The 21,492-nt window shown below is 34.9% G+C and overlaps 1 protein-coding gene across 11 annotated transcripts in view; it reads left to right on the top strand.

The window, feature by feature from the left end:
- The window catches only part of LOC115237055 (phosphatidylinositol-binding clathrin assembly protein LAP), a 34,607-nt gene extending 13,119 nt beyond the window's left edge, over positions 1-21,488 (top strand). Inside the window, exons 2-19 of one of the 11 annotated variants that reach the window (XM_029809838.1) lie at positions 8,847-8,989; positions 9,066-9,141; positions 10,087-10,101; positions 10,544-10,646; positions 10,737-10,945; positions 11,054-11,160; positions 11,240-11,281; positions 11,835-11,929; positions 13,482-13,653; positions 13,766-13,882; positions 13,968-14,103; positions 14,245-14,334; positions 14,874-15,662; positions 16,545-16,665; positions 16,948-17,056; positions 17,559-17,630; positions 18,561-18,845; positions 19,736-21,488. In XM_029809838.1, coding sequence (XP_029665698.1) covers positions 8,847-8,989; positions 9,066-9,141; positions 10,087-10,101; positions 10,544-10,646; positions 10,737-10,945; positions 11,054-11,160; positions 11,240-11,281; positions 11,835-11,929; positions 13,482-13,653; positions 13,766-13,882; positions 13,968-14,103; positions 14,245-14,334; positions 14,874-15,662; positions 16,545-16,665; positions 16,948-17,056; positions 17,559-17,630; positions 18,561-18,836 — 2,672 coding nt within the window. In that variant the 3' untranslated portion in view covers positions 18,837-18,845; positions 19,736-21,488. Of the gene's footprint in view, positions 1-8,846; positions 8,990-9,065; positions 9,142-10,086; positions 10,102-10,543; positions 10,647-10,736; positions 10,946-11,053; positions 11,161-11,239; positions 11,282-11,834; positions 11,930-13,481; positions 13,654-13,765; positions 13,883-13,967; positions 14,110-14,244; positions 14,335-14,873; positions 15,663-16,544; positions 16,666-16,947; positions 17,057-17,558; positions 17,631-18,560; positions 18,846-19,735 lie in introns of all 11 variants that reach the window. The other 10 variants (XM_029809835.1, XM_029809841.1, XM_029809837.1 and 7 more) reach the window with 10 other exon arrangements.
- Positions 21,489-21,492: the final 4 nt, after the last annotated feature.

Raw genomic sequence — 21,492 nt, 5'->3', positions numbered from 1 at the left:
TGAGTGCTAAGTCGTGTTATACTGTGGATGATTTTCTGATGAATCATTGGTGAAATATATAAAAGTAGGTTATTCTTGCAAGTCAGGGATTCAAGACCATCGATCTCTTTTAAATTTCTAAGAGAATCGTTTTTTTTCTTTTCTATGCAATTTTCTATTTTCTAAAGTTCTAGTTTTTGCAACTATATGTTTTAATTATTATTACTAGATCATAAATTTTTATTTTTATTTTTTGCGGATTTAATCTCTCTCTCTCTCTCTCTTTCGCTGTGACTCGATACAAATTTTTTTAAAATTTATGTTTTGTAGTTTTATATAATTAAAAATTCTTATTCTTGAGTTCATCATGTTAAGTTTGTCCATTTGCTCTCTTATATCTCGGAGTCGTACAATGACATTGCCTGTTTCTCTATGGCCTTTAAAGTTATTTTCAGTATCGTGATTGTACAAAGAGTTTTTTATATTAGCTTTTTTGATTGTCAAAGAGCCTTTTTCTTTTGCTCTATTTATTCTTGTCAATTCTATTTATGATTCCCGTGATTTTTGCCACAAAAGATGATTTTTTTTTTCCGTTACGAGGTATCAGCTCGCATTACGAGGATTTGACAGATGAAATGTTACGTAAAATATGCTATTTTTCTAGTCCGCGTAAAAAACGAGATCTTTAAAGTCATTTGCACCGTTCAAGGGCGATGTTTTCTGCGCTGTACAACCTTGATGCATTCGATCTCGTACCGTCATGATCGCATATGTAGACGAGCATTTAACGATTGGTGAAAATGGATCTTTAAAGTCATTCACTTACGGTCAACGTTCTCTCAGCTGGACAGCGTGTCAGCGTTTCGGAGGGGTCAATCGATACAGACAATAATACCGCGCTGTTATAACTGCGAGCCTGACGCAATATCACGTAAAAATAAGAATTACAGTATCAATGTAGGAAAGTGGATCTTTTAATCTCTGTTTGTCCAGTTTGTGATTTAATCTGATTTAATTAAATATAAATAAATTTGCTGTATTCCTTTACCCATAAAGATTATGTAATATCTTTTGTAAAATCTAAAGTCAAAATTGTTATAATGGATGCTGGGCATTCGCACACAAAGATTCGAAATAAAAATGAGTTTAACTCAAGTCAAGAAATAAATAAAGTTAAAAAGTATATTTGTGGTAAAGAAACGATATCAATTATCTCGAAATCACTTGACTTCGTGTTTTTGCTTCTGTTATCTCTTAACTTTTTTATCTTAAATGTTGTGGTATATATATTCCTTGTATACTTGTAATATGCATACATATAGTTTTAAAGTGATACAATCAATTTTCGTGCCAATTAACGATCGTTTTTAGAATGGAATGACATTATTTTAATATGATTTCTAAGAGAAATAATTAAAAAATTCTTTTTAAATAAACATTAGATACCGCCTTGAGGATTAAACTTATCCGGTCACGGTCAATGTTCTTCCTTTGTTGCGTAGCGTGTATCAATACACAAAAGAGGTCAATCGATAGCACCTCTATTTTTCGCTCGGAAAAACAACAGCGCATCTTTTATGCGAGATTTAATTCGATGAATATTGTTTTCTCGGTATACGCGGCAATCATTTATAAAAGGAGTCTTTGATGAAACGCGAAGCAATGTGTGGCCGCGTTACTAAAATTTTTCTATTCTAATATGAATTATTGGTCATATATAAATATAATAATAATAATAATAATTAAAAAAAAATTTGGAAGTTGATTATTCCAATATTTTGAATTTTAATCTCATTTTAGTCGAGCTGTAATTTTATTTAATAGAATGACAGAATTTTATTTAAAATTTTCTCTGTTGTATATAGTTTTTACACACACATATATACACATACGCAACAAATCAAATGATAAATAAATTTTTAATTCGGATAATATTAGAAATTTTAAAATCTGAAGTAGATTACATAGTAGAAGTTTCTTGATCAATTTGAACTGAATTTGATGTACCATTTCTTTGATAAGATATGAGATTTAAGATTTTTTTCTTTATAGAAATATAAAAGGTAATATAATAAAATATAAATGGATATCTTAAAGACGGCAAATAAAAATCGCAAAAATGTTTTCGTTTCACAAGACGAGGCAAAAATCGATTGCGTTATAGTAAAATATAACGTATTAGCCATATGATGTAGAAATTGTTCATGAAATCGATTGCATTGCGATACGCATACGAGCTCCACTGACGTTTCGCAATTTACGATCGTCCGCGATCGAATCGAATTTGCAATCGATCGCCTTATCGTATGCTCCACTTACTCCAAAATGGAATTTATCCACGCGTGCCAAGCGCGTTTGCATAAAGCCAGATCGCTTTCATTCGTGCTATTTTTCTCGTCGTTACGTTAACTTCGATCTTGGTACATTCGAGTGCATTTTACCAATTCTCATTGTCAGCACGACGCATTTTTTTAATGGAGATGATTGAATAAAAGATATTTAAATTTGATCGGAGCAAATTCTCATCGTCGAAAATAACGTTGCAAAAACTAGACCAGACTCTACCTTGGAATTATAGAAATTCCCTTATAAGGATTTTAAATGTATGTCCGTGTATATTATGTCATATATAATGTTTATTTTTTTTTTAATTTATTTTAATTTATGCACATTTTATTCACGATCATGTGTCTTAGTGAAAAATAACTGAAGTCGGAGAGAAGCGAAGAAAGAGAGAAAAGAGGATCTTATACCATTTTTTGAGACCTTTGAAGATGCGTTAAGGATATATGTGTCATCATATTTCGAAACATTGATAAAAGCATGAAAATTTCATAGACTGTTATACTATTTCGTCTGAATATTTGTGCAAAACCTGAGCACAATTTTTTTAACGGTTTGGAAATTATTTAAGTTTAAAATTATTATTGAATCTTTTCATGGAAATTTTTTTTCTTATAGAAATATTTTTATCTTTTGGGGAAAATCGCGTATTGTAGCACTTATTGACAAATTTGACAGGAAAAACATTGCCAACGAAATACAAATTTTTTACATATATTGAAATAACTCTAATAAATATCTGTGCAAAACTTGATTTAGATCCACTTACTCGTTTAAAAATTATTCACTAAAAATTGTAGAAAAATATTCTCTCTTTCTCTCTCTCTCTCTCTCTCTCTGCAAACTACTCGTTTTTTTGTAAAAATATTAATTACAACTATTTTCTTTTACGAAGACCATATTATTTCAAAAACTATATTATTTTGTGATATTTTAACTTTTTTTATAATCCGGATTTATTTATTTGATTTTTCAAACAGTATAAACGTAAGAAATATGTTTTTCTTTTAATTTTTTTTTTTGTTTTTTGCTATTGTACAGCCAAAACATCCTTAAACAGTGTGAGATTTCATGGCTTTTGCTCCAAGACTCGCATTTAGCGCTAAATGCACCTGTATATTTCTCAGTCTACTCTAACGATTATGATTTAACACGCAAAATAAACAAAGCTATTTCAACAATGTGTGAGACGCGGATATCCGAGAGTGTTTCGCGATTATAAACGTGAGTGAATTCGAGCGTGTTGGGATAGGTGTACCCTTTTCCCCTTTTCCTACCTGATTAAATTTACATATAATTAGCGTGTCGTATATATTCATCGCGCGCGCAAAGTGCGCGTGTGACGCCTTTGACGAAGGGCTTTTATGAACCGAAGACTGTTGATACTGAGAGAACACGTGGAGAACGAGGAGAAGGAAGTCAAGATGAGACGAATAAAAAGAAAAAGAGAAGAAGAAATCGAATATATACCAGGGACGAGTCGCGACCCCGAGAGGACAGTGGCCGCGCGAGCTAAGATCCAAAGAGAAGGGCCGATTACATTCATAGCCTCATGCTTAGAGTAGCGTGTTAAGTATGCGACATATAATTATTTTCCGCAGTAAATGGCAAGAATTTTATCCGTGTGTAAATATCTCTGGCCGTGTATTTAGGGGAAAAAATACATTTCTGTTTTGTGACATCACATTATATTAATTTAGCTTTTGATACTTTCAAAAGATTGCGTTTTTTATTAATTTTTTTTATACATTTTATTTTTTCACTATATTTTGCTTTGAGATAATATTTTTAATAATGCAGTATTTTAATATTTCAATATCGGATTATTCGAGAAATCAGGATTTTAATTGAATGCATAAGTAAAAAATAATTGAATATTTAATTAGATTATATTTTTTTAATCCATACATTTTGTTATTATACGAATATGTTATTACATTTATATTTATATTAGATGACAATATTTCAATATTTATATTTATATTAGATGACAATATTTCAATATTTATATTTATATTAGATGATAATATTTTAATATTGCAACAAATAAAGTTTCTTTTCGCGAAATCTTTCCTGGATAAAACTTGACGCCAAATTCAGGGAAAATCTATAATTAAGTCTCTTTATGTCGGAGATTTTCTAGAATATTTTACATATATATCTGATAAAATATATGATCGATGCCTCAATTTCGATTGGAAAATTCTACAATGTGCTCGTTCGGCATAAGCTGATTTTTGCAGCTCGCAACTGCAATCGCTCGCGTTGCCAAAACGCGTTATCGTACACGCCTCCGTCTGCGTCTGGAGATACACATGCTGTGTCAGTCGTTGGGTGTACACCCCTTCAATACAGCCTAGATAGCGATTGTGTTTTTTACCAGCGCACGCACATTCAACATCCTCCAACGATTGCCAATCGCGCGGTTTTATCGGGAAGATTTATTAAAAGCTCTCTGTGTATTATCAGCTGCGTGTCTCGCGCTAAATGTACATTATTTATGTTAATTAAATTTCGTTCGCGGCTGGTAAATATGTTTCAATATTAAAACAAATATTTAAAACATATTTAATGTTTTAAATTAAAACATCTACATTTATTAATCTTAATAATATTATAATATTTAACTGAAAAAATATACTAATGTATAAAATATATATATATAGTTAATATAAATAATTAATATATATTTTAATGTGTTTTGCAATATATTAATTTTTATTACGTAATATTTGTGAATATCAGCATTTTGACTTGTGTGTATGCATGTGATACGTCATAGCGTCAAAGTTAATTGGCTTTCCGTTAAGCAGCTGCACTTTTTTTATTTGACACAAGTTTACACCTGTTTCACGTACATTGCATCGAAGCGATAAAAAGTCGGGACGTGCTCGGCGTCTATGAATCGGCTTCGGTTTTTGAATGAACGCGTTCGAAAGAGACATGCTTTCTTTTTGACAATCTACGACGATGCCAACACGGACGCCATTTGGCCGCTAAATCCGTCCGTGTTTATAAGATTATAATTAGAACGGGAAGCTTCGCAAGGTCGCGCTTACACGCCGCTCGAGACAGATTGCGGTTACTTATTGCATGCAGCTTTTGCATTCGTTACACTCAAAAAAATGTCTTGCTGATATAGGTAGATTTCTAGGTGTCACAACAAAAATTTATCGCTATTTTTTGTATCTGTTAGAATATTGTCTGTTACATATAGAATTTATAGCAGCAATATTCTAATATCTTCTAGAAAATTTAGGTCCCATTGCCAAATGTTAATCACTGCATTGGATAAATATGAGTTTCGATACTACAGCTAGAACGATCTTTGTGAGAAATATAACTGCCAATTATAACTGCAGCATCGAAAAATTGAGAGAAATTGTTTAAAAGAGCTAGATAGATTGGGCGCATTATACAAATATGTTATATGTGAGGATTATATATTCATTTGTTTCTTGCCGCTAATCTTTTCTGTGTACCACAGTCAAACTTTATAACAAGTATGATTGGCCTTAACATGGATAGGCGCCACAGAAAAACATTCTTTCTAATTTTCACAAACAGTTCAGATATAAATTCTGTCTCTGTGACTTAGATTGATTAAATGCGAAACATATGCGATATCACAGTATTTGCTAATTATTTATGTACCTCAGTTAATTTTGCGCACCCAGAAAATTTTTGCTGTAGTTGCAATACCACTTTTTTGAGTGTACGAATTGCAATTTTCTATTGTAATGTATCTCATAAGATATATTTCCCTTCTATTTTAATCTATTTTAATCTACTTCCTGGAAAAATATGGAGAACCTGGAATTATTTGGGATTTATTTTGTATCTGGAAAAATCAGGGAATTCTCATGGAATTTTATTGAAATTTAAAGAATTTAAAAAAAAATTCTCTCTTTGATAATTTTGCTCTTATATTGTAAGCAGCCGGCACTTCACCACCGATAAGACAAGTTGTGAATTATGTTTAAAATATATGATACGTTGACTGAAACATAGATTAGGATTTTTATGAAACAACAACGTTAATCCGCGTTTAAATTGAACGTATCTATTATATTATAAATAGATATATCTCTTTATTCAATATCTTAATAAAATGTTGAATATGCGGTACATATTCCTTTTTATTGTAATTTTTAATGAAAGCGTAGGAATTTAATTCATTTTCCGTCTTACTCTGCATTAATATCGATCACGCAGATAATTATTACGTGTAAATAATTATCTTGCTTTTGTTTACAAAAACAGTCCGCGCAAATTAGAAGAACATTTCGCGATAACATTGAATATATTTGTCGCGCGATAACCATATGGAAATGTGCAGTTTGTAGAATGAATAGAGTCCAAAGGCTCGCTGCTGATTCACTGCTTCATTCGCGCCTTTATCCGGTGCTCCCCTCCGCCCGTTTGCGCTGCACTTTCATTCCAAGCCCTCTCGTCGTGACTTCGATATTGCGGGATCATCGGTCGGTCGAATGAGAGAGACGCTTTAAAGCCGTGGGAAACTGTTCGCGGTAAAATGTTATTTAACTCCCGTCGTTTTTCACGCCGATCGAATAAACGTTGTGCGAAGAGGAAATATTTAGTGAATTGTAAACAGATATGATAACAGATATCCATGGTCACAGGCTTAAACGCAGGCTCACTCGATGTGTGATAAGAATTCTTACTGTTCATATGTTAAAACATTACTAAGTAGGTATGTTAACTTTAATTATTATGTATCGAATTTTTTTTCAAGTATAGTTTTACCTAATATATCATTTGTATTTTATACAAGGTGTCTTTTTTTTTTTAAATAATAATAATAATTCTTTGATCAATTTGGAGCAGATTTATTCTCAACAAAAATTGCATTTAAATTTTCATCAAAGATTCAACCTTGAGATTAAGGGTCCGATTAACGATATGCTAATATGCACTCTGGAGCTCATACAACAACCATTGTACCAATATCGCAACTAATTTAATATATCATCACAGTTCAGTGTGTGTGTGTGTATATATATATATAATAATACAATAGTAGTACAATATGTTAAACATCGTCGCGTTCGGAATCGAGCGACGACGCGATTATTAATCTTGTTACATGATATTCTTCTGACGTGGCTGCTACTTTCGTTAATCAATCGCGATTGATCGGCCTCGCGTAGATTGCCGTCGTCCACTTCGTGGATTGGCGTATATTTTCTTCGTGGCCGGTTTTGCGACATATTTGTGCGAACGTCGAGTTCAGTATATGCATGTCAGAGTCAGCCGTCGTGCCGCGAAAATCGATAGCATCGGCTATATTTCCATTTTTAGGTACATCGACGAAAGCAGCAGGGACCGTGAACGCTTGTAAAATATTGAATTTTTGAGTTGTTCTTTTACATCCGTTTTAGATAATTTGTGATAATTTGTGATTCGGTCGTAGAAAATCTCTCTCTCTCTCTCTCTCTCTCTCATTTATACAATATCTATATCTCTTTCTCTTATCTATAATATAATTTTGTATAGTAATTTTTATATGTAATTTTGGATAAAAAAATCTTATGTTACTAATCATTAATTTAAATTATAATTATATGCAGGACGAAAATAAAAATATATGTTCTTTTTTTTAATTTATATTATTTTTATATATTTTTTGGGCGGATTATTATTAAATTATATCTGTATATAATAATTTAATGAATTTAATGACATTTAATGACATTATGATTATTAAATCGGTTGGTTTACTACGCGTAATACTAAAAAGAATGTGATGATGAGAATTACATGAATTCTGAATCACTCCATTTCTTTGAATCATCTGAATCATCTGAATGCTGAAAGTTTCAGCTGGAAATTCTGTGCGAAAATTACGAAAAATCTTTTACGATTAATCATGTCGATATCTACAATTTGGAACGAGTAAAATTATTTTATCAGGTTTTTTTTTTTGTTTAGTTTTTCAGATTTTACAGGATAAAATCGGTTGGTTCACTTTAGAAATTACATCCGTTTTAATCAAGTCTTTTATTTGTAACGATATACTGTTTTGTATTTAGTTCAGAATTCATAGAGATAAAAAGAGGTCGATGATTTTCAATTATACTTAATAGATCGTTACGCTAAGCAGTTGTTATTTTATCCGCGATTCGGATATTAATTCGCTTTTACCTCGCACTTTCACGTATAATTGTCGAACACATTCGTAAAAAAGTCTACGAATATATAAAAATTTATTTTCATTAAGTTTTCAACTTGAAATACGAGACGAAATGACACGCATTTGCGAGAGATTTTCACAATACAATACTATCATCACCGACGATGATTGTGAATCATACGTAGTATGTAAATTACGATGTAATCTTATAAGGTGGAGGTCGGTGCCTCTCATTGTGAATTGCATTGTGATGCAAGATTTTCTCTCGGAGTCGAGAGTGCACGAGAGATTGACCGATTTCGAGAAAATATTTTCAACGTTCTTGAACACGCCAAAAATAATAACCGTCTGTCTTTCTGTCTCGTTTCAGATTTAATCCATTGCACTAATGAGCCGAACGTCTCCATACCGCAGCTCGCTAATCTCCTGATAGAACGCTCGCAGAACACAAACTGGACGGTGGTCTTCAAAGCTCTGATCACCGTGCATCACATGATGTGTTACGGCAATGAGGTAATTACTTTTTTTCGTTTTCGTTCGAATCGCAAGACGCCCGCGTATCCTTCTAAAATGACTTTTCTATTTGCAGAGGTTCACACAGTATCTCGCCTCCAGCAATAGCACGTTTCAGCTTAGCAATTTTCTCGACAAGAGCGGCGTACAAGGTGATTATTTCACGATCGCATCAGTGGGGGGCTTTGCGTTTCTCAGGATGTCGCAAGATGTTCCGGAATTGGACGGAAAATGATGACACGTAACGTTATTCGTTCCTAAATTTAGAACAAATAATGTTCCATCATTATTTATTCGTATCTCTTCAAAGTCTTAGAAAACGCATAGAATAAAAAGAAACTTATCTTAGGAGATTGCACCAAAAAATCTTTAAAATTTTCTCTTTTTTTTGGAGTTTTAAACAAAAATATCTGATAGCATCAGGGAATTTTTGTACAAAATTTGAGTAGATACGCTGATACTATATTAACAGGTCCGATATTTTTGTTATGAATGATTGATTGGATGCAAATTTCACATTGTGTTCACTTTCTGTCAATTCTGCGGCATCCTGTATGAAAAAAAAAAAAAGAGAACTGCTCTCGTGACAATTCGTCATTTAAAATTTTTAAATATGTTTTTTTCATCTGAAAATCGGGAAATTAACATTTGTATTAACAAAACCATCGCGAAGAACGCAGCACGAATCGCACGGCTTTTCGCACACTCGCGGTACATTCAGTTTAAAAACTCATGTGTCGATATTCGAGCGGACTGATTTAATATGCACGCGTCGCTTGGAAAATTGCAACATGTAATTTGAATAGCTAATTGCGGACACCTCGACGCCGAGAATGTGTTTACGAGACGTGAATTCGATTAGAGATCATTACACATAGATCATTGAGGCGCTTAGATAACAATTATGAATTTTTAAAACGATGCGAACTCTTTCCACGAATTTTTCCACGCGCGAATTTTTTCCGTCTCGCTAACTTCCTCGCATCGTGTAGCTATCATCCATATGGAAAATGCGAATCTTTCTCTTTTCCATGTGTCTGAACCTGTGTATACGATTTACTAACCTGGACTAACTTTCTATCTCTTCGGACACGAAGCAGGAATACGCGTGGGTAAGTTCTAATAACAAAACACATTTCATTTCCTTGTTTTTTTTTGTTAATGTACTAACGTTGCTTTGTAGTTTTGTATGTTCAATTTTAAATTTTTTAAACTAAAAACATGAAATTTTTCACGCGTTAACTGTAATAAATGTATACATATATATGTTTGCATCAATTGATATATGTTGTACATTAATTATGTTCAGTATAAAGTTATAAATTTATTATTACATATTTGATAAAAAAGTAATTTTCAATCAGCTTCGACACGCATGCTTATATAACTTTATGAAATTAATGCAATCGCATCTCTCGGGTGTATATTGCCAACTTTCTAATTTCACTTTTACGCATTGTTGCATCGCACTGCCTATTAGTTCTTTTATTATGTCTTCACGGAATCTGAACAAAAATGAGTAATTGCCGGGTTTTTTCTCTGTGCGTCGATCAGGATATGATATGTCGCCGTTCATCAGGCGATACGCCAAGTATCTCAACGAGAAAGCCCTCTCCTATAGGACGGTAGCGTTCGACTTCTGCAAAGTGAAACGGGGGTATGTACTAAGAGACATTATCGTAATTTTATTTTACTATTTACATTTAGAGCGAGAGAATTAATCTTTATTGCGCAATCGATATTGTAGGAAGGAGGACGGCACTTTACGCACAATGAACGCCGAGAAACTCCTGAAAACTTTGCCGGTACTGCAGTCCCAACTCGACGCGCTACTGGAATTCGATTGCACGGCTAACGACCTCACGAATGGCGTCATAAACATGGCCTTCATGCTCCTCTTTCGAGATCTTATCCGGTTATTCGCCTGTTATAATGACGGCATCATTAATCTATTAGGTAACGCAGTATATTCGCTTTTCCTATTTGCACATAATAAATGCATATTCGAAGATAGATGGAATAATTAATCTCTAATCGAACGATTGCGATTGTGATCTTTTTCAGAGAAATATTTTGACATGAACAAGAAACAATGTCGGGACGCTTTAGATCTCTACAAAAAGTTTCTCATACGTATGGATAGGGTCGGAGAATTTCTGAAAGTTGCGGAAGTAAGTTATACATATGATTTAAACGTAAAAATGGCCGATAATATTAAGTTGACATAACTGAGCGTATTTCTTTTTACAGAACGTCGGTATCGATAAAGGAGACATACCAGATCTGACGAAGGTACGTGCGTTTATGATACCATTCATTATCTATTTATCTTGTAATAATAATAATAATAATGATAATAATAATAATAATAATAATAATAATAATAATAAGGATCTGTTTAATTATCTGTACATAAGTATCGGTTATCATTTTGAAGAATAATTAACAATGAGCGAAGAAAAATACGTAGTCAATCGATAAAGTAATATTTTCGTTTGTTTCTTCCTATTGTACATTACTGACAGGTAATAACATCACTGATTATCTTAACGAGGTAGAGTTAGTGTGATTTAGTATAGAGCAGCATAGAGATAATTGGCGATATTTATTTTGGTAGATTTTGTGAGTCGATTTTATGTCAATTACTCTTTTATCGGAAATTCGTTTATAATATATTTTCTAAAAATATTTATGTAAAACTCACGAAATCTTCTAAAAATAAATGCATGCGTTTTAGCGCAGAGAAATGTTTTCCAAGTCAAATGCACAGCTGATTCATTCTATCTTGCACCTCACTTGACGATTCTAACGATGCTCTATGAATGAATGGCAAATTGTTTTTTAGGCACCGAGTAGTTTATTGGACGCCTTAGAGCAACATCTTGCTTCCTTGGAAGGAAAGAAGGGTTCTGCCGCGAACACACCGACGCAATCAGCAAGGTATTTCTTTCCCCATTTTTATCCGATTCATTTAAATCTCACATAATGATCGATGTAGGAATAATTCTAAACGTCCTTACGCTGAATGCTATCAAAATCGATATACTTCTCCTTTTCTACTTTTCCCAAAATCCACCGTTTTCGTCTCATTGTACATTTTTTTAAGATCAAAAACACTTTCTTCTATACACATCTTTACGAGCTTCTTAATACGAGTACTTGAACAAAATATGTTTATCGCACATGCACACGCATAAGAATTATGACGCAAAATTGCATTTGTTTATCTCGGATACCATAACTTTCCAATTAACCCATTAAAAAAATCCATATACAGAAACGTTAAATATCCATCATGTTCCTTTTAAGTAAATGTCGTAAGAGGTCTTGAACAATATTTTTGGAAATGTCTTTCTCGACAGTTATCTTCCAATTTACAAAGTTTATCGATGGTATCTTCTGGATACTTAAGGTTAATTTTCTCCAATGACATTTAGTTGTATATAGAAGCTTTGAAATTTATTTTTGTATCCTAATCCATTTAAGGTATCCAAGCTATGTCTCTAAATTTTTGATATTTCTCGTCGAAAATCGTAATTGTAATTTTTACATTATCCAATTTACCGTTCATGTATATTGCATGAATAAACTTATTATCTGTTTATATATATAGATAATTGAAGTAGTTTCCCTATAGTTTTATTAATATGAGTTATTAAGCACGCTGTATAAATATATTGTCTTAAGTGCGATTAACAGTAAATCAATAATTTAATAGTATTGCTTATATGTATAAATAATGGATAATATTTTAATAATATTTTAATTAATCGTAAAATTTATTAAATACAAAATTATATTTCTTATTTCTTGTGATAGATTTAATTCTTATATAACTTAGATTTAATAGTTTGAATTGAGATACACATCGTCAATTGTTAAAATAATTTGTCTTAAAACGAAGAAGGTATTATGTCACGTTTTAATGCACATGTATTTATCTGTACAAAATGGCTTTTTTTATTATTGTAGCAAGTTCAATTTCACTCATAATAATATACAAAATAATTGTGAGCGATATATATATTTACATATTAATGTATCATGTAATTTAATTTGATTTGGTACGCAAGCTTGACGCTACTTTTCACTACAAAAAGTAGAACATCAATAAATGCATGTGTATATTAGGACATATAGTAAAAAATCGGAGAGTGAAATAGCGAGTGAAAAAAAAGAAAGAGAGAGAGAGAGAGAAAGAGAGAGAGAGAGAAAGAAGAAGTGTATAAGAGTGTATGAATGGATAATGCACACTGCATTTTTACGCGCATTGTTACATCTATACGTACTACACCGTTTGTCTTTTTGTTTTTTTGTTTGTCTCTCTTCTCCTTTGTTTTCAATTATCATTTTTCCTTTACGCTCCTCTCTCTCGCCACATTTTACGAACTCGTTGAGAAACGGACCTTCCGTATTCTTCTTGTCCGTCCTCTTTTTTTTCTTCCGTCCAATTGACACCGCACATCTCCGACATCCTATCATCGCCCAAAAGCAGCAATAGAACCAATGTAAAGTCGGGAGTGTCCGCCCTGTCTTCCACCAGTAACGCGTTCGGAACAGTAGCCAGCAATGCGCGACTCGACCAAACCGGGAACGGCCACATCGACGAGGCACTGCGACAGCAAGCTCTTGCAGAAGAGGAAGCCGCCATGAATCAATACAAGGTATTAAGCAAATTACAAATTATTAGCGATCAAAGTATTTAATTCAAGATGAAAAAAGGAGGTTTTTAGTTTTAAATGGACGATATTGAGATTCTCAATGTATGTATTGCAGGCAAAAGTACAATCGCCATCGAGTACTAGCACAAATCCCTTCCTCAGTTCACCGACCAATAATGCCAATCAACCTATCGTGGATTTGTTTGGTACAGCAATGTCCGAAAATCAACAGGTATATCTGCATTTTTTTTTTTTTTTTATTCGACTAATGTCGTGTGCAATTCCCATTTGCCACAATAATCGATTACTTGTTGCAGCAACAACTTTCACAAAAGGCGTCGGATGATCTGCTGCAACTGGCGGGTAATCCGTTCGCGAACATGTTCGGGACGCCGCAACCGGCCGCACCGGGCGCGCAATCTGCCAACCAGAACAACATGTGGATGACCAACGGTACTGGTGAGCACAGCATCTAAGTCTCGGCATTATAGTCTCGATCATCGCTGCTTCTTTTGATCACCGCGCTTGATTATGATATGTTCTCCTTCGGTTTTCATTTTCTTCCATTTTCCATCTTTTTTTTTTTTCTTTTAGGTTTCGCGCCAGCTGCGCCACCAGCAAATAATAACTTTGTTACAGATAACAGCTTTTCCTCCGTATTCGGAAATCAGGATCAGCAATCTAGTAAGTGCTTATTAATTTAGTGCAATAAGCAGGGATTATATATATGAGCGCATTCACATACGATTGAGATTCATGTGCATCTTTATTTTTCTTTTCTGTCATCTGTACATTTCTTCTCCTCTTTCTGTCGTAGAATTTTTGCGGCCATTTTTATGATACTTTTGCATCATACATCTTATACTTTAGATACTTGGAACGCGCCTGAGCAATCACACATGCCGTTTAACGCTATGTACCGAATGAAACAGCGTTTATACTGTTATAACAAATATTTTTACTATTATAGATAATAATGATAACGTAGTATATTTTCTTTATATGTATTATTCTTTCTTTATATGTAAAATTTTTGATAAGCGCTGATTATTCGATACATTTTCCGAATACATATCTCTTCTTTTTGTTCTCTCTGTAACTAACGTATTAACGGGTCGCCGTATAATAATCGCAAGGCATTTTACATTGTCATTGAATTGCTGTTCGAATGTGAGAACGGAAGAAAAAGCTAACTTATGCACCTTGATCACTTTCTGCGCAAGCTGGCGTCCCAGGAACGGCCGCGTCCGTACCTAATCCCTTCATGTCCGATTTCCCGTCCCTCGGTACCGCCGGCGGTCAACAGACGGCGACGAACGCGGGCGCCTTCGGGTTCTTCGATCAAAACGCCGGCGGTGGTGTTGTTGGCGGCAATGCGATGAATGAATCGGCACAAGCAACAACGGCGCCAGGCGGAGACCTCTTCAGTGCCGGTCAAGCGGATCTCTTCGCGGGGGGCGATGGGTCCGCCGCGATGCTGAAGACCGCTACAAATAGCGACGGGGACGCCGCGGCGGCCGAGGTGGTGGCGTCGACGGCGCCTTCAGCCGTCGGCAAGATATCCTCTACTGCCACGCCGCCACCTAGACCACCGCCACCCGCGACTGCCGTTGCTGCTGCAAACGTTGGTGCCGCACCGCGTGCACTATCTCCGACTATCAGCGGCGTCGGCGGAGTGTCACATGGTAGACCAGCGGCAGCGACGGCGGCGGCCTCAGGCCCCCCCGCTAACAAGAGCGCCTTCGACGATCTCAACGACAGCATCCGCATGGCACTGGGCGGGTCTCCGTCGCGTCCAGCGCCAATGGTCCAGCAGCAAGCTGCGATGACCACCCAGCAGCAACCGCTGCAACAACAAATGCCGCCGGCGGGTGCCGGTATATTCAGCGGTATGAACGACGCGGCCGGGCAACAATCCATGATGACCGGCGCGCCGATGGTCGGCTACGGTATTCCTACCCAAGCCCAAGTCCCCGTGGGGTACGGCTCGCCGGCAAAGCAGCCGATGTCAGGTGACGGGAATGCCTAAACTAACCCACGCTAATTGCATGAGTGTCGCGTATTTGCTGTTCTTTTCGTCCAAGTTTCTTCAATTTTTTTAGCCTTTTAGCCTTTTTGCGCCAGCACAGTATTGCATATTCTAAACTATATAAAACTCTATAATATCTGCGAGAAATATGTGTAGATTTAAGATACGCCTTTTGGATATCCGTTAGATATTTTTTGTACATTGTTTAGGAGGAAATTGCACGTTCGATTTATGTATATTTTATTTTTATTCGATCGATAAGTTGTATCGAATGTTTATATTTAGAAATATGAGAACGTAAGATAATTGTGACGTAATTTTAGCCATTTGCACATACGAGTAGATAAACGTATTTGTGTTTTACTTATAACATTTTAGATAATTGCAAAAATTACTGAAAAAAATAAATGATTACATCACTCTAGTTAATCATTTATATTTTCATAGAACGCGATAACCTCTATATTATGTATGTATGTAATCGTTATTCTACTTTATTAGTTTACAATTCAATTATGATAATCCGCATGCTGATGACTAATTGCCGTAATGCAAACATAATTCTATGTTATTCGTCTTAGAAGCTTTGCACGCTGTTGTTTAGAAATTTTGCGACGATGGTTTTTTTAGAGGTTTTTTTTAGAAATTAAATCTTCTTTATTTTTTTTATTAGAAAATACATTATTTGAAAATTATACTTTATATTTTGTAAATTTAAGTAAATTTTACAATTTGTTTTAAATCCTCATTTGGTTTTTATTGCATATTTGGAGAGCTTTGCCTGACATAGATGTTGCTTAGAATTTTTAACAATTTTTTGATACCGATGTGATGATAAATTGATTTTGAATTAATATTATTTCAGCCGCGGGGCAACCGGTTAGCGCAGCTGCCACTGGCAAGGTTTTGACCGGAGACTTGGACAGCAGTCTTGCTAGTCTTGCGCAAAACTTGACCATCAATAAGAGCGGACAACAACAAGTAAAGTAAGTGCGACCATACTTTTATATATACAAGGCTATTTCAATAAATTATTGATTGAAATGCCTCGTATATGCAAGTAATTCTATTTGGAATACATATGGTGATGTAAAGTTCAATTTAATGAATTTTGTCAAAATGGTATATATTTATAAAAATGATAATAATAATAAAACCATAAATAATTTTTTTGTAATGATATAGATGTGTGATGTGTCCAAAATTGGACTTGTGCACACAACTTGTAATATTTTGACAGAATTAACGAATATTCTTTCGTTTTGCAGAGGAATGCAATGGAACTCACCGAAGAACGCCGCGAAAACGGGTGGTTCAGCTGGCGGATGGTCACCTCAGCCAATGGCAGCTACCACTGGTGCTGGATATCGGCCCATGGTGAGTCTTCACGTTTTCTTCTTCGGTCTCCGTAAAATATTCCCAGCACGCTTTTTTTGATTGTTGGTACACAAGGATACACGCACATATACACATCATCGTTGTTATGCATTATTTTTGAAAAAAAACAATTATCTAGTTTCTGATAAAACGCATTATGAAATGTAGATTTCCGATGCAGATCCATAGATCATTTGTGCTGTTTGTTTCTCACGCGATTATTTCAATGTTATCGCCTTCACTTGTCGTGAATATTCTTTATCACGCGGTCCATTAAATTATTTTAGCTCATTAGCGGCGTGCTAAGTAGGTAGTGTCACGTAGTACCCTTTAGTTCTTTCTGTCTAAGCCCGTAAATTTATTATTAAGTCATCGTCCGTCGTGGGACTCTTTCGCGCTTTGCGTAATACCATAACGAAGTAATTTTCTCGTCAGTTAGCACCCTTTAGGTGAGTGTAATGCATGCACACCGGCATATGGCATGTTACCGGCTGTGTTACAGGGCCAAGGAATGACGCAACTTCTACCTACGACTACCACCACTATGGGTTTTCCCTCGCAACCTGCGATGATGGTAAGTCCCACGAGATCACGAGCGTCTTTGTTTCGACGAACGAGTCTTGTTTAACACGATAAAGCGCCAAATTCGTCGTCAGAATTCACCATACTAGATCACAAAACTCTGTACAAGAATAATGTATGATAACACAAAATGTCACTAACTCACTTTCGTCAATAATTGTCATTTGTATTATACAATTATCATTGTACTCTCTACTTTCCGTTGAAGTGACAAAGTCGTCGGAAGATAACGTTCCAACTCGACACTCAAACATCTCATTGCGTTTCCTCGCATTGTGTGCTTGTGCATAGATATGTAACTCTTGGTGCACGCGTTTCTCGAGAATGTAGTAGATAGTTTACCGCAGCGATTTATATTTCTGCAGATTGGTTTGAGATTTGTTTTTCTGCATACGTTGGCTGTAATTTGCTTGACATGTTGATCCTTAATGTAGACAATGTAGACAAGTTGATTATAAACGTTTGTCATCTACATGTAGGTAACATATACGTGTTATCAGAATAGATTAGATTAAGCTACATTATATTTTTCTAGAGATTCCTCTTACAAATGTAAACTGAACAAGAATCTCGAGGGAGAGTGGCCTGTTTGGAAAAAATGTATTTATATAGAGTATTTATATTTTATCTTATCCGATACTCTCTTTCTCATCTGACGACGTATGCAGTTCTGTCCAATGTTAATGCAATCAAAGTCGCTTCCAGAGTACTTTATAAGATAAAATAAGAAAGTCTAAATGCATTTTTTTTCCTAGTCAGCGTCTAAATTGTTATCGTCCAACTCTAGTCTGATTATAATATCGATTGATCAGTTATATTTTGACGAGATATTTTTTTTGTTAAGAAAAACATTAAACTTTGCAGGCACACATGCTTCCTTTTGTACATACGTCTTATTTCTCTCGCTCTCTGGTGTCTGTAGGGTATGCAAGGTATGCCGATGGGCATGCAGGGCATGCAGGGTATGCAGGGTATGAGGCCGATGATGTGTACTATCCCAGGTGCTTCCGCCGCCGGTGGTGGTATGATGGTTGCGGGAGGAGCTGCGCCAATGATGGCTATGACCGGCGCAAATCCCATGATGACTGGTCCTAATCTGCAGCAGCAACAGCAGCCGCAATCTCAGCCTCAAGCCGTTGTAGCACCCACTCAGCCACAAGGCAATGCAGTCCAACTCGATCCCTTTGGTGCTCTGTGAAGGGATTAGGTACCTATTCTCATTTATCATTTCTGCGCCATTCGTTATCGTTGTCAAGGATCTTATGGCATATAATGGGACAATCCGTGATAGGAATCTGTGCTGACTAAACGTCGTTTTCTTTAGTTTCCGAAATCTGTGCGACGGGGAATTTTACTTCAAGGGGCAGATTTTATTCGATACTCTCTAGTTTAGGCATTGGATCTTTAATTTTGTATATACATACATATATATATANNNNTATATATATATATATAAATGATCTTTATATTTCTTTTCGAACGATTTGGATGGGTCGTTGTGAAGCTAATAATGTACAGTAATCTGTTTGTGACTTACATATGTATTTGTGATTAATAATGAATATCATGTAGCATTTTTAATGCCAGCATTTCTGAATTGTTAATTTTCATTTGGTTTTTGGATGTTTTATAACGTAAAACAAAATTTCATCTATAATTTTATTTATTCAGCGAATCATAAATATAATTATCATAACTACAATAATTAAACAATTCTTTAAATATCATAATTATGTTATTTATTGTCAAAAATTTTATATATTTTTTGCTCATAAAAACATATACATGATGTAATCTTGATTCTGCAAATTTATTTTTATATTAATTTTGTCGTGAATTACAAGTTGTCTGAAATGAATTTTACAATGAACGAAATCTGGCTGTTCTGTATTACTAATAATGCACGCGTCATCTCTTATGCAGCTCTTATTATCAATCTGATGCTATTGATATTATTCAAAGATTAACGCTTTCTCGATAGTCATGTAAATAGCTGTCTTTAGTATAAATGGAAAAATAGATATATGGACGTTGTGTCATGATATATACGCGGTATTGCGCCTATGTATTAAAGCAAACTACCAATAACTGTTCCAGGATTTCAAATGGAATTAAGAAGACGGAGCGGAGTTTTGTAAATACCATGTAATATGCCTAGAAAGAGAAAAGAAACAAGGATAATGTGTCTCGCTTATTTCTGTTAGGCATGACTACCCGATCGCGATCTTGAATCATTAATTGTCTCGAATCGTTTTATTGTGAAATACGATCGGCAAATTGTATCATACTTCCTGTAATATGCTCGCCGAGTAACATGCAGCACGCATTACTCCAATATAATGTACGGTTCCCGTGAGCATTGGTCATGGTTAAAAATACGTCGTTTAAGCGAATATCTGTCTCTTTTCTCGAGGAGTCAACAAAGATCGAATCTGAATTCTTAACTTTAGCCAACGTTCATGGGAACACATAAAATGTAGAGCGAGGCGTTTTTTTTTCGCCTTGTAAATCCGTAGCCGGGCATAAATTATGTAGCTTAGACGAATTAGTTGTTCCGGACGCGAGTTGCGTTTAGAATGACACGAACGTGCGCGTGTGCGGTGAATATCTTCCTGATGAGGATGAACTGTGATAGTATTGCGCTCGTGTTGGTAAGCGCAAAGAAAAGCGCAGTTTTTCTTCGTTGATACGTCGAGCAAGCCTATTATCGAAGATGCATTTTCTAAGTTCGATGAAGAATTTCCGTAATTACATAGCGATATTTAGGTAAAGATTAATTTTTACATTTGGAAAAGGGAGAAGGGAGGAGATTATGCGTAACTGATGGTGCGTGAATTGGCAAGAGCGCGTAATAGATAAATAAAGAGCACTCCGGTGGTTCGTCATGGTTCTAAACGTAATATCGCGTTAGATTATATACACACGTAGCTGACGATTGCACGTATACCAATGTTCGCGTTAATGTTCAAACCGGTAAAAAAGCGCAAAGCATGAAAAATTGAAATAGAGATTCGCACATCGGGCACATATATTCTCGTTGTAATATAATATAATATAATGTCGCAGAGTTCTGCGAATGTATGGATAACGTTGTTTCGGGACGGTGCGAAAGAGAGAGATAAAGTTTTGAGGCATATTCTTTTTTCTGTCGAGAAAAGTATTAAATATTAAATACGATAAAAGATATACGATAATTATTATTATATATGTATATGTATATATATATACACACTCATATACATATATATGAAACGAATAGGTGGACTCATTAAATGTTCTTTATCCGTATACTGTTCGAGGATATCTTAATTAGATAGTTAACGAAGTATGTTAAAAGTTAAGGCTACGACGCTCATACAAAATAATTACGAAATACAACAACGTGAATGTACGTGGTATTATCGATGCAGTCAATATCCTGTTGCGGTCGTTTCGTTTTGGGATTTTGTCGGCACACACTCGCGATTCTCGTCAAATTATATAAATGTCGTCGTAACTGAGGAAATGAAAAATCTATCAATGTAGCGTGTATATTGTATTTACGTATAATCGATCGATTATTTATCCGCGATTTCTCGCTCGAATGAACGAATGGATCGCGGCTAAAACAGGAACGAATTAGACAAAAATTTGACGATATTTACGCAACGTACGCACTACTAGTCGATAAAAGTCTGTTCGATTTTCGTTAAGGCCTCTCTCACACATATGCATACACATACGTACATTACAGGATAATGCTTTTCGCGTTATCGGTCGCAAATATTCGCCCTCGTTTCTAGTATCGCCTCTAATTTTTTTTTTTTTTTTTTTCGATTTCTCTTACTTATCATTAATTCTGCATTGAGGATTGA

This window comes from Formica exsecta, unplaced genomic scaffold (genome assembly GCF_003651465.1).
Source record: "Formica exsecta isolate Colony F162 unplaced genomic scaffold, ASM365146v1 scaffold27, whole genome shotgun sequence".
Taxonomy (NCBI): domain Eukaryota; kingdom Metazoa; phylum Arthropoda; class Insecta; order Hymenoptera; family Formicidae; genus Formica; species Formica exsecta.
Note: the sequence above shows the minus strand (reverse complement) of the source record. Positions and strands in the feature narration are given on the sequence as shown.